Source organism: Polypterus senegalus, chromosome 10 (assembly GCF_016835505.1).
Source record: "Polypterus senegalus isolate Bchr_013 chromosome 10, ASM1683550v1, whole genome shotgun sequence".
NCBI classification, from domain to species: Eukaryota; Metazoa; Chordata; class Cladistia; order Polypteriformes; family Polypteridae; genus Polypterus; species Polypterus senegalus.
Window position 1 is genome coordinate 38,061,848 of NC_053163.1, and position 13,194 is coordinate 38,075,041.

General features: G+C 36.9%; 1 protein-coding gene across 3 annotated transcripts in view; it reads left to right on the top strand.

Annotated features, from left to right (window-relative positions):
- The window catches only part of hdac8 (histone deacetylase 8), a 104,877-nt gene that overhangs the window by 45,619 nt on the left and 46,064 nt on the right, over positions 1–13,194 (top strand). For all 3 annotated transcript variants that reach the window (XM_039765740.1, XM_039765741.1, XM_039765742.1), the window contains 2 exons: positions 2,954–3,031; positions 12,801–12,909. In XM_039765740.1, coding sequence (XP_039621674.1) covers positions 2,954–3,031; positions 12,801–12,909 — 187 coding nt within the window. The remainder of the gene's footprint in view (positions 1–2,953; positions 3,032–12,800; positions 12,910–13,194) is intronic.

Genomic DNA, 13,194 nt, shown 5'->3' on the forward strand with positions numbered 1-13,194 from the left:
GCCAGTGAAATCTCCAGTTTTCATACAAAAGAAGAAAGAGTAATGCAGAAGTAACACACTGTTTGTATCACATTTTATAATAAACAAATACAGTATACCTCTGAAATTCGTGGGGTCTACGTTCCTAGAACACCCACGAATTATGGATGTAGTTAAAAAAAAATTCCTTTTTATAGTTTAAACCCTAACTATACCCCAAAACACTAATTTAATTTCAACCTCAGCTTAATGCATTACCTAAAAAAATGTAAAGGTAAACCCGTATACTGTACAGTACTGTACTGATATGTCTCCCGTAGTGCTAAAATGTAAAATACCAATTTTACCATTTTATGGATTGGAATTCATGCAAGTGCATTTTAATTGCCAGAAGCCTTAGAAGGTGCGGGGCGTTTTGGCGGCATCTTGGGACTTTGACCCTTAAACTGTCACATACTTGGGGGTTAATGCATCCCTGGACGCCAAATACTTTTTTGCTGCACTTTTTAAGTAAATGTCACAATTCACAAAGAAAAAGTGAAATTTTAATGGAACACATTTTTTTTCATGCAAAGAGCATCACAATTATTGCAACAGTGATCATTTTACACACTGCCAGTGAACTGTAAAAACTGTTTTAAAAACTTCTGAAACAATAAGTACAAGGTGCAACTGACGCCAGTGATGAAATTCAGTAAATCACCAAGCCAACTGTGCTTGAACTGGCTGCACGCAAGCACACAGAGTTAAACTCTGATGCTTGCAGGCTAGTCTAGTGCAGCGGCTCAATCCCAGAGACAGTGATGCTGCATTCCTTCTGGGGGCGACAGTGGTCATGAGCTGGCTGCTCAATGAATGTATGGCACTGACTGATCAGCTCTGTTGTGCTGGTAAATTGCACTGGGAACCGACTATAGCCGGTTGCGGCCTTCAATGAATGTACATCGCCGAATATACTCGGCTCCTATGTGCTGGCAAATGTCACTGGGTTTAAGGGTTAAGAAGAACAAAATGGAAAACATGAGAACACTCAGCTGGAGATGCGTGACAGGTCAGCAGTCGATCAGCAGTAAGGAGAAATGAATAACACTGTAGCGGTCTGGAGCTGCTAAGATTCACACCGTCGAAAAGATGGTGATTTATTTATTTTATGGTGGAGATTCCAGGGACGCACCCAGTGTTTACCTGACCCGTACGCACTCACAAACAGAGACAAAAACAAAGCAAACCGGTAATCAAACGACAAATAAAGAATGTAATGAAAACAATGAAATCACCTCTGTTCCCCTTATGGCGATTATACATTAAATACAACATAGCACAAATAAAACATAGTAAAGTCCGCATGAAATGTAATGATGAAAATAGATAGTCCAGAGATCTGCATATTCAATGGGAATGTAAAGATAGTCCTACCGGTAGTTCCTGAAATGGTGAAGACTGTGTACGGGTTCAGGAGCGCTCCTTTCTTTGCAGGATGGTAATGAATCCACTTACTGTCCTCATGTACACAGGCAGACGGCAGACAATCCAGACCCCAACCACGAAACGATGCAGGACAAAACAAATAAGTACACGTAACCCAACAGAAAGCAGGCAGAGTGACAGGAACTTGAAACACAAATTACAAAAACTTTTTTTTTATTTTGGTCACCGGCCCCCTTTTTAAAAGCCGCGCTGACATCCTTTGACCCCAATAGCCCCTGCACCCTCAGCAGAAGATCAATCAGAGCCACTGCAGGGACTACTGGGAGTTGCAGTTTCAAGCTCTAGTAGAATACAACGCTCTCGGATTGGCTACTTTCACCATCCAAAGCTGCGTTTTCCTCTACAGTTGCTTCCCGTTCTCTCTACAGTTCAGTATTGCCATGAAAAAAGCCATAGAAAATTGTGGAGGATATTTGCAGTTTCCACTAACAATAGGTTCTAAGGAAAAATCCGCGAACGACTGAGGCTGCGAACTCTGAACCGCGTCTTTGTGGGGGTCTACTGTATTTACAGTAGATACTGTTTTGTAAGTAAAGAGTAATGCAACTAAGTTACTTTTAAAAGTAATGCTCCCTAGCTCTGGATGTCATTAAATGAGTGCCAGTCACACATTACATGGTGGAAAATGATGTGGAAATAGTGATAGAAATACAATATTTCTGTGTCATCCAGCTATTTTAATACAGATGGAAACAATTCTAAAAATTATGCAAAATAATCATGGTCAGCTCAAATAATCGCAATCAGGTAATTCTGTAATAATTGTGACAGGCCTACTCCAGTGTGCTCCTGACCTAAGACTGGGTTGAAGATTAGCCTTCCAACAGAACAATTAGTCTAAACACAAAGCAAAGACAATACAGGCGTCTAAGGACTGCTCTGTGAATGTCCTTGAATTGCCTAACCAGACCGTGGACTTGGGCCCAATTGAACATCTGTGGAGAGATGTGAAAGCAGCTGTCTATCATCAGTCTCCATCCAACCCTGAAAGAACTTTAGAGGATCTGCAGAGAACAATGGCAGAAAATCCACAAATCCAGGTGTGTGGCACTTGTCCAATTAATACCCATGGAAGATTTCCAGCTATAAATGGGTGGTGCTCCAACTGAATGCTGAATAAAAGTTCTCAATACTTGTGTCAATGTGTATTTCAATTTTTTATTTTGAATAAACTTTTAGAATTTTCTAAAATCCTGTTTTCACTTTGTCGTTCTGGGATATTTAATTGTCCGCAAAACAGTGCAAAAATATAAAGGGACAATGTGCCACTTGCAGGCCCAAGGATAGGTGTTTTTTCATGATGACTGTTTACAATGGCAGAGAAACCATTGGTCCAAATTTTTTTTATACTCAGGGTTTAGCTGTAGTGTTATCCAAAGGACCTGAAGTTTGAAAGTCTTACTGCAATGACTGTAAATGATGCATTACATTATGATTTTGAGCACAGTGGTGACCTGTAGTAAACTTTTTTTCTAATTTTTTCAAGGTGTGGAAGATGCCTTTAGCTTTACTTCTAAAGTGATGACAGTTTCTCTTCACAAGTTTTCGCCAGGATTTTTTCCAGGTAAATTTCGCTGTATTTTTAATTACTACATTTTTAAAATTTTTGCATCCATTTTAGAATCAGAAGTTTTATGCCTAAATGTTGACAATATCAACTGTTATGAATTTTCACTTTTTTTTTTTATCTTCCTTGGACCTTCTGTTCATACCACAGCAAAACTATCTATCTATCTATCATATAGTGCCTTTTCTATCTATAGTGCATCCGTAAAGTATTCACAGTGCATCACTTTTCCCACATTTTGCTATGTTACAGCCTTATTCCAAAATGGATTAAATTCATTTTTTTCCTCAGAATTCTACACACAACACCTCATAATGACAACGTGAAAAAAGTTTACTTGAGGGTTTTGCAAATTTATTAAAAATAAAAAAATTGAGAAAGCACATGTACATAAGTATTCACAGCCTTTGCCATGAAGCTCAAAATTGAGCTCAGGCGCATCCTGTTTCCCTGGATCATCCTTGAGATGTTTCTGCAGCTTAATTGGAGTCTACCTGTGGTAAATTCAGTTGATTGGACATGATTTGGAAAGGCACACACCTGTCTATATAAGGTCCCAGAGTTGACAGTTCATGTCAGAGCATAAACCGAGCATGAAGTCAAAGGAATTGTCTGTAGACCGAGACAGGATTGTCTCGAGGCACAAATCTGGGGAAGGTTACAGAAAAATTTCTGCTGCTTTGAAGATCCCAATGAGCACAGTGGCCTCCATCATCAGTAAGTGGAAGAAGTTCGAAACCACCAGCACTCTTCCTAGAGCTGGCCAGCCATCTAAACTGAGCGATTGTGGGAGAAGGGCCTTAGTCAGGGAGTGGTGGTGCAGTGGTAGTGCTGCTGCTGCTTTGCAGTAAGGAGACTGTGGAAAATTGTGGGTTCGCTTCCCGGTTCCTCCCTGTGTGGATAGCGCTTTGAGTACTGAGAAAAGCACTATATCAATGTAATGAATTATTATTATTATTAATATTGAATCCGATTGAACCTGATGGAGCTTGAGAGGTGCTGCAAAGAGGAATGGGCGAAACTGGCCAAAGATAGGTGTGCCAAGCTTGTGGCATCATATTCAAAAAGACTTGAGGCTGTAATTGCTGCCAAAGGTGCATCAACAAAGTACTGAGCAAAGGATGTGAATACTTATGTACATGTGATTTCTCAGTTTTTTTATTTTTAATAAATTTGCAAAAATCTCAAGTAAACTTTTTTCACGTTGTCATTATGGGGTGTTGTGTGTAGAATTCTGAGGAAAAAAATTAATTTAATTCATTTCGGAATAAGGCTGTAATATAACAAAATGTGGAAAAATGTGTAATACTTTCCGGATGCTTGCTTGCTATCTATACTATCTATCTATCTATCTATCTATCTATCTATCTATCTATCTATCTATCTATCTATCTATCTATCTATCTATCTATCTATCTATTATTTTTTGTAATATATCTTGTAATTTATTTGCACAAATTGCTTTATAATGCTAAACTGAAATGACTTTTATAGATCCTCCTACATGCAATTTATAAATATAACTCTGAAATAATTTTATAAATATGCAGCCCATTGACTCCTAAATGAAGTCAGGCGTTTCCAGTTTCCAGGTCACATAGGTGAACAAGATTTGCAGGGTGACATGATTGAATACAAAATGCACCATACTGTGTAAAGTTTCATAGTAATTGTAATCAGAATCCTGAAAACTAATGAATTATTTGTACCTGTGGTGGTTAAAGATGTGAAGAATAACAGAGTCAATCACAGGTAATTAATAATTTATTCATGTGCATGTAAAACCAGATAATTTACTGTTCCTTCCTTGGAAAGTCCCAGAAGAATCTTTAATATGGTCTTTTATGAAAATTAACCTCCTGCAAGGTATCCAACGTTCAAATCATTATGTGACTACAGTATAGTGGTACCATAGGCTGTTCATATGTAAGGTTGATATTTACAAGAGCTTGTCTTGACCATTATTAAGCAGAGTTCACGCAGGATTATATGAGGGTGGCAGTTGCAGGAGCTTTTTTGGGCTGTTAGAGTAGAGTCCCAACATTTACAACCATTTTATATTAACGTTTTATTGGGTACTTAGCATAAGTAAAAATATTTCAAGCTTTGAACAGACTACAGAGTTAAATCAAGATTTGCCTCAGCCACTCTGTTATAGAATTCTGAAATGACCAGTGGCAAGAAGTACAGTATATAAACATCTAAACAATCAGTGTCCTTCAAAACACAGTCATTTTCTTCATTATGAAATGGAAGGAAGGCCTTTTTTTTACTAATCTGGGGCAGAGTGTTACTCTAAGCCAAGTGAAGTCTTGGTGAAAAATGTAACCAAGACCCTGGTGTTTACCATTTTACTATTATTAATTTTGTTTGAATATAGTTTAGATAGGCAATAGAATATTTTTAGTTCTTTATAGTATCAGTAAAGGTTATACAATTGAGACAATTTAGAATTTCAGGCACCAAAAATGAAAATAATGGATTTGTCCTAGAGACTCAAACCTAAACTGATGTAGTGTTCCACCATGGATCACTGTATAATGTTTTGGTCTTTGAGCCATTGAGTAAGAAAGGTGGTACTTCTTTCACAGTTTCAGGCACTGAGAGGCTCCTGTACCCAAAGCTGTGTAGCAGGTGTGGGTGGTATTGGCAAAAATGTATAATCTCTTCTATATACAGTCCATATACTTTTTAGACTGAATCTAGTTTAGGTGCTTCTGTTGGCCCAATTTTTTTGGTTAACAGTGAGTATTCTACTGTAATGTTTATTTTCATAAGGACCATTTTAATCAACTAAAGTTGCAATTATAATAAAAATATGCATTATATTTATAAAGCACTCATGTTCAATGCACTTCACTGAATTACAGAATGAACAATAGGGGAAAATCCAAAATAATATCAGATACACAATAATTTCAGCATAAAGATTAAATAAAGGTAGATACAGAAAACTGAATGCTTAACATTGGATACAAAATAATATTGGCATGAAAAGTAAGTAAAGATAAATACAGGGAACTCGAATCATTGAATTAGAATAACAGGCAAAATTGAAAAATAGAAATACTACAATAAAATCCTGAACAAATAACATAATTTGTGATATAAATGAAAGTTATTTTGATCACAGAGGTAAACTGAAATGTCAGGGAAATTTAAAATGTTTTCCTGAACCAATGAGTTTTAAGCTGTTTTTTAAAGGAATAATTTGAGTCAGCAGATCTAATTAATTCACATTCAAAATATCTATTATTGTGCAACACAGAAAATAAGAACTGAACATGAAATAAATTTATATGTATTATTAAAAAGACACATCATCTTTAAAATGTGCACTAGATACACTATACAGTAAAAAAAAAATGAAACAGGAGTCACAAAAAAAATAAATATTCAAAGAACTGTTTTTCCCAATTCTTTTGGTTCCCTATTGAACAAAAACAAGCAAGTCTAACTAAACTTTCACACTAGCCACATGAGTGATTTTTGAATTCTTCTTTGTACAGAAGTCAATGTTGGTGGACAATTTTTTAAAAAGATATAATTTAATCTAATGGAGAAACGTCATTATTTGCGTGAAACAAAGCATATCTGATTCCACTGTTTTCTAATTTTGATGATATACATCATTTCAACATACCCCTACTTATTGCCTATTTATAAGTTTATTTATATGTAAAGGTTTTTTCCGAACTTTATAAAAATCTCAGTGTGCTCCATTTCTCTTGGTGCCCTAAGTATGTGCTTATTTTCTTATTTGTTAATCCAGGGCTATTATATTATCATAATCACTACTGGATCAGAACAAGTAACAATACTCTTTTTTTTTTTTTTATCAGCTTGTAGTATAATCGCGGGGTGGGAGATTGACCTTCATTGAAGCCCAAAGACACAACCAAATCGAAAAATTATTTTGCAGAGCTATAGGGTGTGGGGTGGGATGGGCTTCCTCTTTAAAATTTGAAGATTCAATTGTATACAGTTTCTGAAGCAGCAGCAAGAGTTTGTGGTTGTGCATTACTTGAAACGCTAGCTGTGTCAGAAGGTAAGTGAATGCCCACTCCCCGCCACACACTGTCACTTGTACAATAAGTAATAAAGGCAGCTCCCTGATGTCTTCAACCATGGTAAAAATGAGACGCAAAAATTTCTACTGGTTGACAAATTTCTACCATTGTCTCATTTCTAGCAGTATACTGTACACCACTAATCTGTAGCAGTGATTTGTGCCTATCTTAGCATTATTAACTACTACATTCACATATGAAGATTAAATAGAAAATGGTGCCATCTATACCTCATTCATACCACTAGAACAGTGAGTTTAATGGTATAAGCATACAGTCATACAGTATGAGGGATTGTTTCTCGCTGTAGTTGATCAGCTCTGGTAATTGTGGAGGTAGTTTAATAAAATAAAGTTCTATCATGTAGATTGTGTCAAATACCATGTAAGCATTTGTTGCAGGTCCACATAGAGACATTTTTTGATAAAAAAAAAAATCCTGATTATTGTCACATCTTTTCCATGTCCAGTCTTTCATGAAGCATGTTTGGGAAATCCTGGAATCAAAACTATTTCTTCCCCTCTTCCTCTGCTGATCTCTAACTCCATGGATGATCAGTTTCAAAGTGCTTGGCTAGACAGGCCCTAAATTATCATTCACATCCGCTTGTTTTGCTAACTATTGAGTTTACTATGATGCTAGTAACTGCCATATGAACAAAGCAAATTTCTTGACCCAATTGATAACTTGCTCTAAATATGGAATGATCTCTTACTATTGTGTTACCTTTCCTGTACACTGATACAAATGAGGGAATTTTTGCTGGGTAGAAGTATCCTTTTCTTAGTATTTTTTTATGATCGATTTTTTTTATTCAACTGTCAAAAGCAAAACGTAATACAAAAGTGATGAAATCCCATCCAATCCATAACTACAATATATATAATCACGTTCCACCAATTTTAGACCAAAGCCATAAAACCACAACAAATGTTAATCAAAAGCCAAGCCACCCATCCCAATTAGCTCTCTGGAGTTGTGTAAAGTGAACACAATGAGAGAGAAAAAAAAAAGGTGCTAAAAAAGACAAAATATTAAAAAAAATAGGATACAGTATATAGGATATTAGGGCATCAGCTGTTGCCATCCACAGACTGAGTGATTTAGAAGAGTCATAATTAATTCTAGCAGTAGATATTTCAAAGTGAATTAAAAGATAAAAAAAGATAGTCTGGTGTTGTACAGAGATTAATCCAGGGAATTTTCCACTCGAAGCAAAAGTTGTTGCATTTACAGAATCTTAACAAGAAGACTCTCTTTTGATAATAATTTAAAGAAACACAAAGAACTGCTTTTCCTGTCCATTCATATTTTTTTTTTGGTTGTCTCGTATATTATAGCTTAAAAAGAGAAAAGCCATTGGATGCTTGTGGCAACTCTCAATAACCAAATAAGACTAAAGGGACAATGCAGTACTAATCCCTTCTGTCAGACAGTGCTAATTTACATAACATCTGTTTTTATGTTTAGTTGTGACTTCTGACCAAACCATTGCACTCTGAATGTTAAGCAGATATCTTATAGACTTTTATTATGAACAATGTCTTGTCTCTTTAAATATTTCTGATGTAAAAGGAGTTACATGATCTACATTACCCTGTGGTGGGCTGGCGCCCTGCCTGAGGTTTGTTTCCTGCCTTGCGCCCTGTGTTGGCTGGGATTGGCTCCAGCAGACCCCCGTGACCCTGTAATTAGGATATAGCAGGTTGGATAATGGATGGATGATCTACATTATTAAGATCTCTTTGAGATTTCCCACGTGTGAAAACGCCTCAATTAGTTCTTCAGAAATTGTCTTGGCAGGACATCTATCAGGTGGCATAACTGACTATCAAGAAATGCATGTGACTGCAGCATATTTTTCATGATCCCTTAAAACAGTGTCTCTATTAATGGTAATGGTAGATTTAGAGTACTCATATATGCCTTGGTAACTATGGGCAAAAAGTGTAATATCTCTTTTCTTCCCAAAGTTTCTTGAGACAGTTAAAACACTGCCATATTATCATAATCAAATAAGTAGCACTCCCATCAGATGATAATTAATTCAACATAATTGTCCATATTATGCTTTGGAAACCAATGTTTATGCATTTCTTTCTTGGAAATTATATGCTGTATTGAAAAATAAATCACAAGTATGAAATGTGGTCCCTGTGGTATGTAGTCCTGCAACATGTTAGCATTAACTGAAGGCACTTGATTTCTTATATGCTTCACAAAATCAAGTGTTCCATTATCTTTAAAACAAAGAGATAATCCTTCTTTAATAACTGTAGGGTCGTGGATTGTGTTTTCCTGATTATACACAAGCGTATGTATCGCCTGCAACCCCAGAGGTGGTGTATCCATATGTGACCTTTCTCTGGGACACAAGATTCCATTGGAATTCCATACCTCTGGATTTCTATTTGCCTTCCATGCATTCATTGATTGATTTCTGTTGCCTTAGCTTTTGCATATATTGTAACATTCGGTCCTTGACACTGCACAAACAAAATTAATAAACATTTCTAATTTTGTAATTGTAGAAATGGTTTTGGAGTTTTTCAACAAATAAAACAGAAAGCAAACTTGATTAATCTTCAAACAAAACTTGATTCTGTTTTTGTCTTTTCTGATTTAATAAAACTCAAAGATGCTACCTTCAAAATGGAATTGAAAGGAACAAACCAGTTGTGGAAATTCTGTTTACATTAGACAAAGTAAGCACTTATAAAGATTTCTTATTACTGTGGGTATGAGACTTGTGTGCTAAAGGAGTTGACAATCAGCTGTTCCCACACCTTTCTTTCTTATGTTTGTAGAAAAGTGTGTTTTCTTTATAAATAAACCATTCCTAGAAAACCAAAAGTGCAACTTTTCCTGTTGCATGCCTTTCGATAAATAATTTATTTTTCACCCTACAGTGCTGCTGTTAAGTGAATAACAATTATTTTGGGATCACTCCAAGAGCTACGTTTCTACGTTTTCCTGCATTACTGACTCACACCAGGGGTTTTTTAAGATTAGAGTAACCGTAATGTAAACAGTTGCAATTTAATGACTTATTTGGTTTGGACAAAGTTGAATTTTATGTCAGGGTTCTCCTATTTACAGTGATCCCTCGCTATATCGCACTTTGACTTTCGCGGCTTCACTCCATCGCGCATTTTATATGTAAGCATATCTAAATATATGTCACGGATTTTTCGCTGGTTCGTGGATTTCTGCGAACAATGGGTCTTTTAATTTATGGTACATGCTTCCGCAGTTGGTTTGCCCAGTTGATTTCATAAAGGGACGCTATTGGTGGATGGCTGAGAAGCTACTGAATCAGAGCACGTATTACATATTAAATAAAACTCCTCAATGATATACGATATGCTTTCCGCGCGGTGCTTTGCATACTTAAAAGCTCTAACAGCACCTATTGACTTTTGATTGTTTGCTTTTCTCTGTCTCTCTCACTCTATCTGACATTCTTTGCTCCTGACGGAGGGGATGTTAGTAGAGGGGCTGTTCGGACACTGGCCTAGAGGATATGGACGCTCCTCTAAAAAATGCTGAAAGACTACCTTCACATTGCTCCCTTCCTTGCAGCCATTTTATTGCGGTGCTTCGCATACTTAAAAGCCCAACAACACGTATTAATTTTTGATTGTTTGCTTTTCTCTCTCTGTCTCTCTCTCTCTCTGACATTCTCTGCTCCTGATGTGCACTCCTTTGAAGAGAAGATATGTTTGCATTCTTTTAATTGTGAGAAAGAACTGTCATCTCTGTCTTGTCATGGAGCACAGTTTAAACTTTTGACTAAAGGGTGTTATTTCATGTCTAGAGGGCTCTAATGATGTTAAAAAACGTATTTAGAAGATCGTAAGCAGATTTTCTATGCTCTAACTGCGAACATATTTGATTTATAATTAACGAATCCTACCTCGCGGAAATTCATTTATCGCGGTAGAGTCTGGAACGGATTAACCGCGATAAACAAGGGTTTAATGTATAGCATCTAATGCTTTTGTTTGTGGATTTTTGTGCAGTGTAAAGTTTCATCCCGGTAAAAGTTCTCTCATTAGATTTTTTCATGGTCTTGTGTAACTGATAAAGGTTTAGTTATGTCAGATTTTTTTTCACTGTTTTCCAATTTCAGTCTCTGCTTTCATGTCCTGGAATACTGAGCAGGGTTGATCTACAGATTTTGTTAAGTTTTTCAAAGTGCTCCAGAAATGTCATTGAACAGTTCAGGAAAGAGATGTTGGTAAAGAGTGCACAAATCTTTTTGCTACAATCATTTCCACAACCCATTTCACTGGAAGCAACAGTTTTACAGTCACTAAGCAAAATTTCAAAAAGGGTGCTGTTTTCTGTTTTTTTTCTGCATTGTAAAACCACTTTAGGAATCCTTAATGGTATAACCAACATATTAGATGGGATACAAATTAACAAACACATACATATTTTAGCCTAATTTTTGCATGTTCAAGTTTATTGTAGGTGTTTTAATTACTGTAATGTGTCAGTGTAATTGTGAGATTTTGTAACACATGCTTATTCCTACCTTTTGTGGAATAAGGGGCTTAAGAGGCACTTCTTTGGTTGCTCATTTGGTACTAATGGCTTTTGCAAGGATGATTTGATGTTTTCCCAGTTACTGTTGGATTTGTGGTATCTAATCAGATATAGAATTTCACAAGTATTGGGTCTCTTTGCCTGGATGATCATTCTACTTACTATTCCATTGTAAATTAAATTCAAACACTAGCTAAGACATTTGTTATCCCAAATGAGGAAAACCCTTGTGGTCCCCGGGGGGGCACACCAGCTCCCCAAACACTTGACACAAAGGCTTGGATACAAGTTCACTATATAGAAAAGGTTTAATGGGGTGAAACTCTTCACAGGTACACTACCAACATTATTCTCACACGCAGTAATTCACTATCGTCTCTCTTTCCTTCTCTCCTCTGCTCCTCCTCTTCCTCCTTCCGACTCTGGCTCCCTTTGTTGAAGTTGGCAGCTCCTTTTATGTAATACCCGGCAGCATTTTCGGTGTCCTGAAACTGTGGTTTGAAAACACTTCCAGGTGAGGTCGGAGCATGATGAAGTAGGGCTCGCTAGTCCCTTCAGTGCCCCAGGAGGCAATCACGGAACTCAAGAGGACTGACCCAAAGTACTACAGTTCCCACTGTGCCCTGTAGGTATCTGTAGAGTATCGTATGCCAGAGGGACTGCCACCTAGCCAACTGAGGGAGACGATGTCCTAAAAAGATTGTCTTCCCTTGTCCCTCTATTATATTAGTGTCCCGGTCGGGTAAGGATCCTGCTACAGCTATGGCCAGGATGCCAGTCCCAGCATGGCACCTCTCATGCCAGTTTGAGGAATAAAAGGTAGTGGTGTGCTAGCATATCTCAAGTGGTGACCGTTGAAGGTAGTTGCAGTACCCAGATGAATAAAGATGAATGGAAGACTCTTTAAAGGGTTATACTTTTCACTAAGTCAAGATCAGGGTATGATTTTCACTGCAGGTTCAGAGGTTATCTGGCTTGAAGGAAAAGAAACAGATACTGTTCATCACTGCTTAATATGGCCACAACACCTGCCTGTGGCCATACTTTTGACACGCTACATTGCAATATAGTAAATGGATTCAGAAAGTGAATGGCAACAATGTCTTAATAAATTTTTACTAAAAATAAATGTGTTTGATTTATAGGGACTGGGGATGTTTCTGATGCTGGACTTGGAAAGGGAAGATGGTATTCGGTGAATGTTCCTTTGCAAGATGGAATTCAGGACGACAATTATTACCACATTTTCCAAAGGTTATATAATTTCATTTTGGAAACAATTTATATCTTAAATGTGTTTTTTGGAACTAATGAATCCTGTAATCCTTAATCACGGCAATGAATTTCTGTTCTCTGGAGTAAGCCTTCATTTAATTGACACTTTCAAATCTCAAAATGCTTATGCCCTGTCATGTGGTGAGGATGACTCAAGGCAGAGTGCAAAAACGTTGCGTCCACTACCTGCCATGTAGCAGAGTTTCTGCTTTGGGATTTTAGCAGGAGGTCACAGACAGCTTGTCTTTACCTTTTTGAATGAAC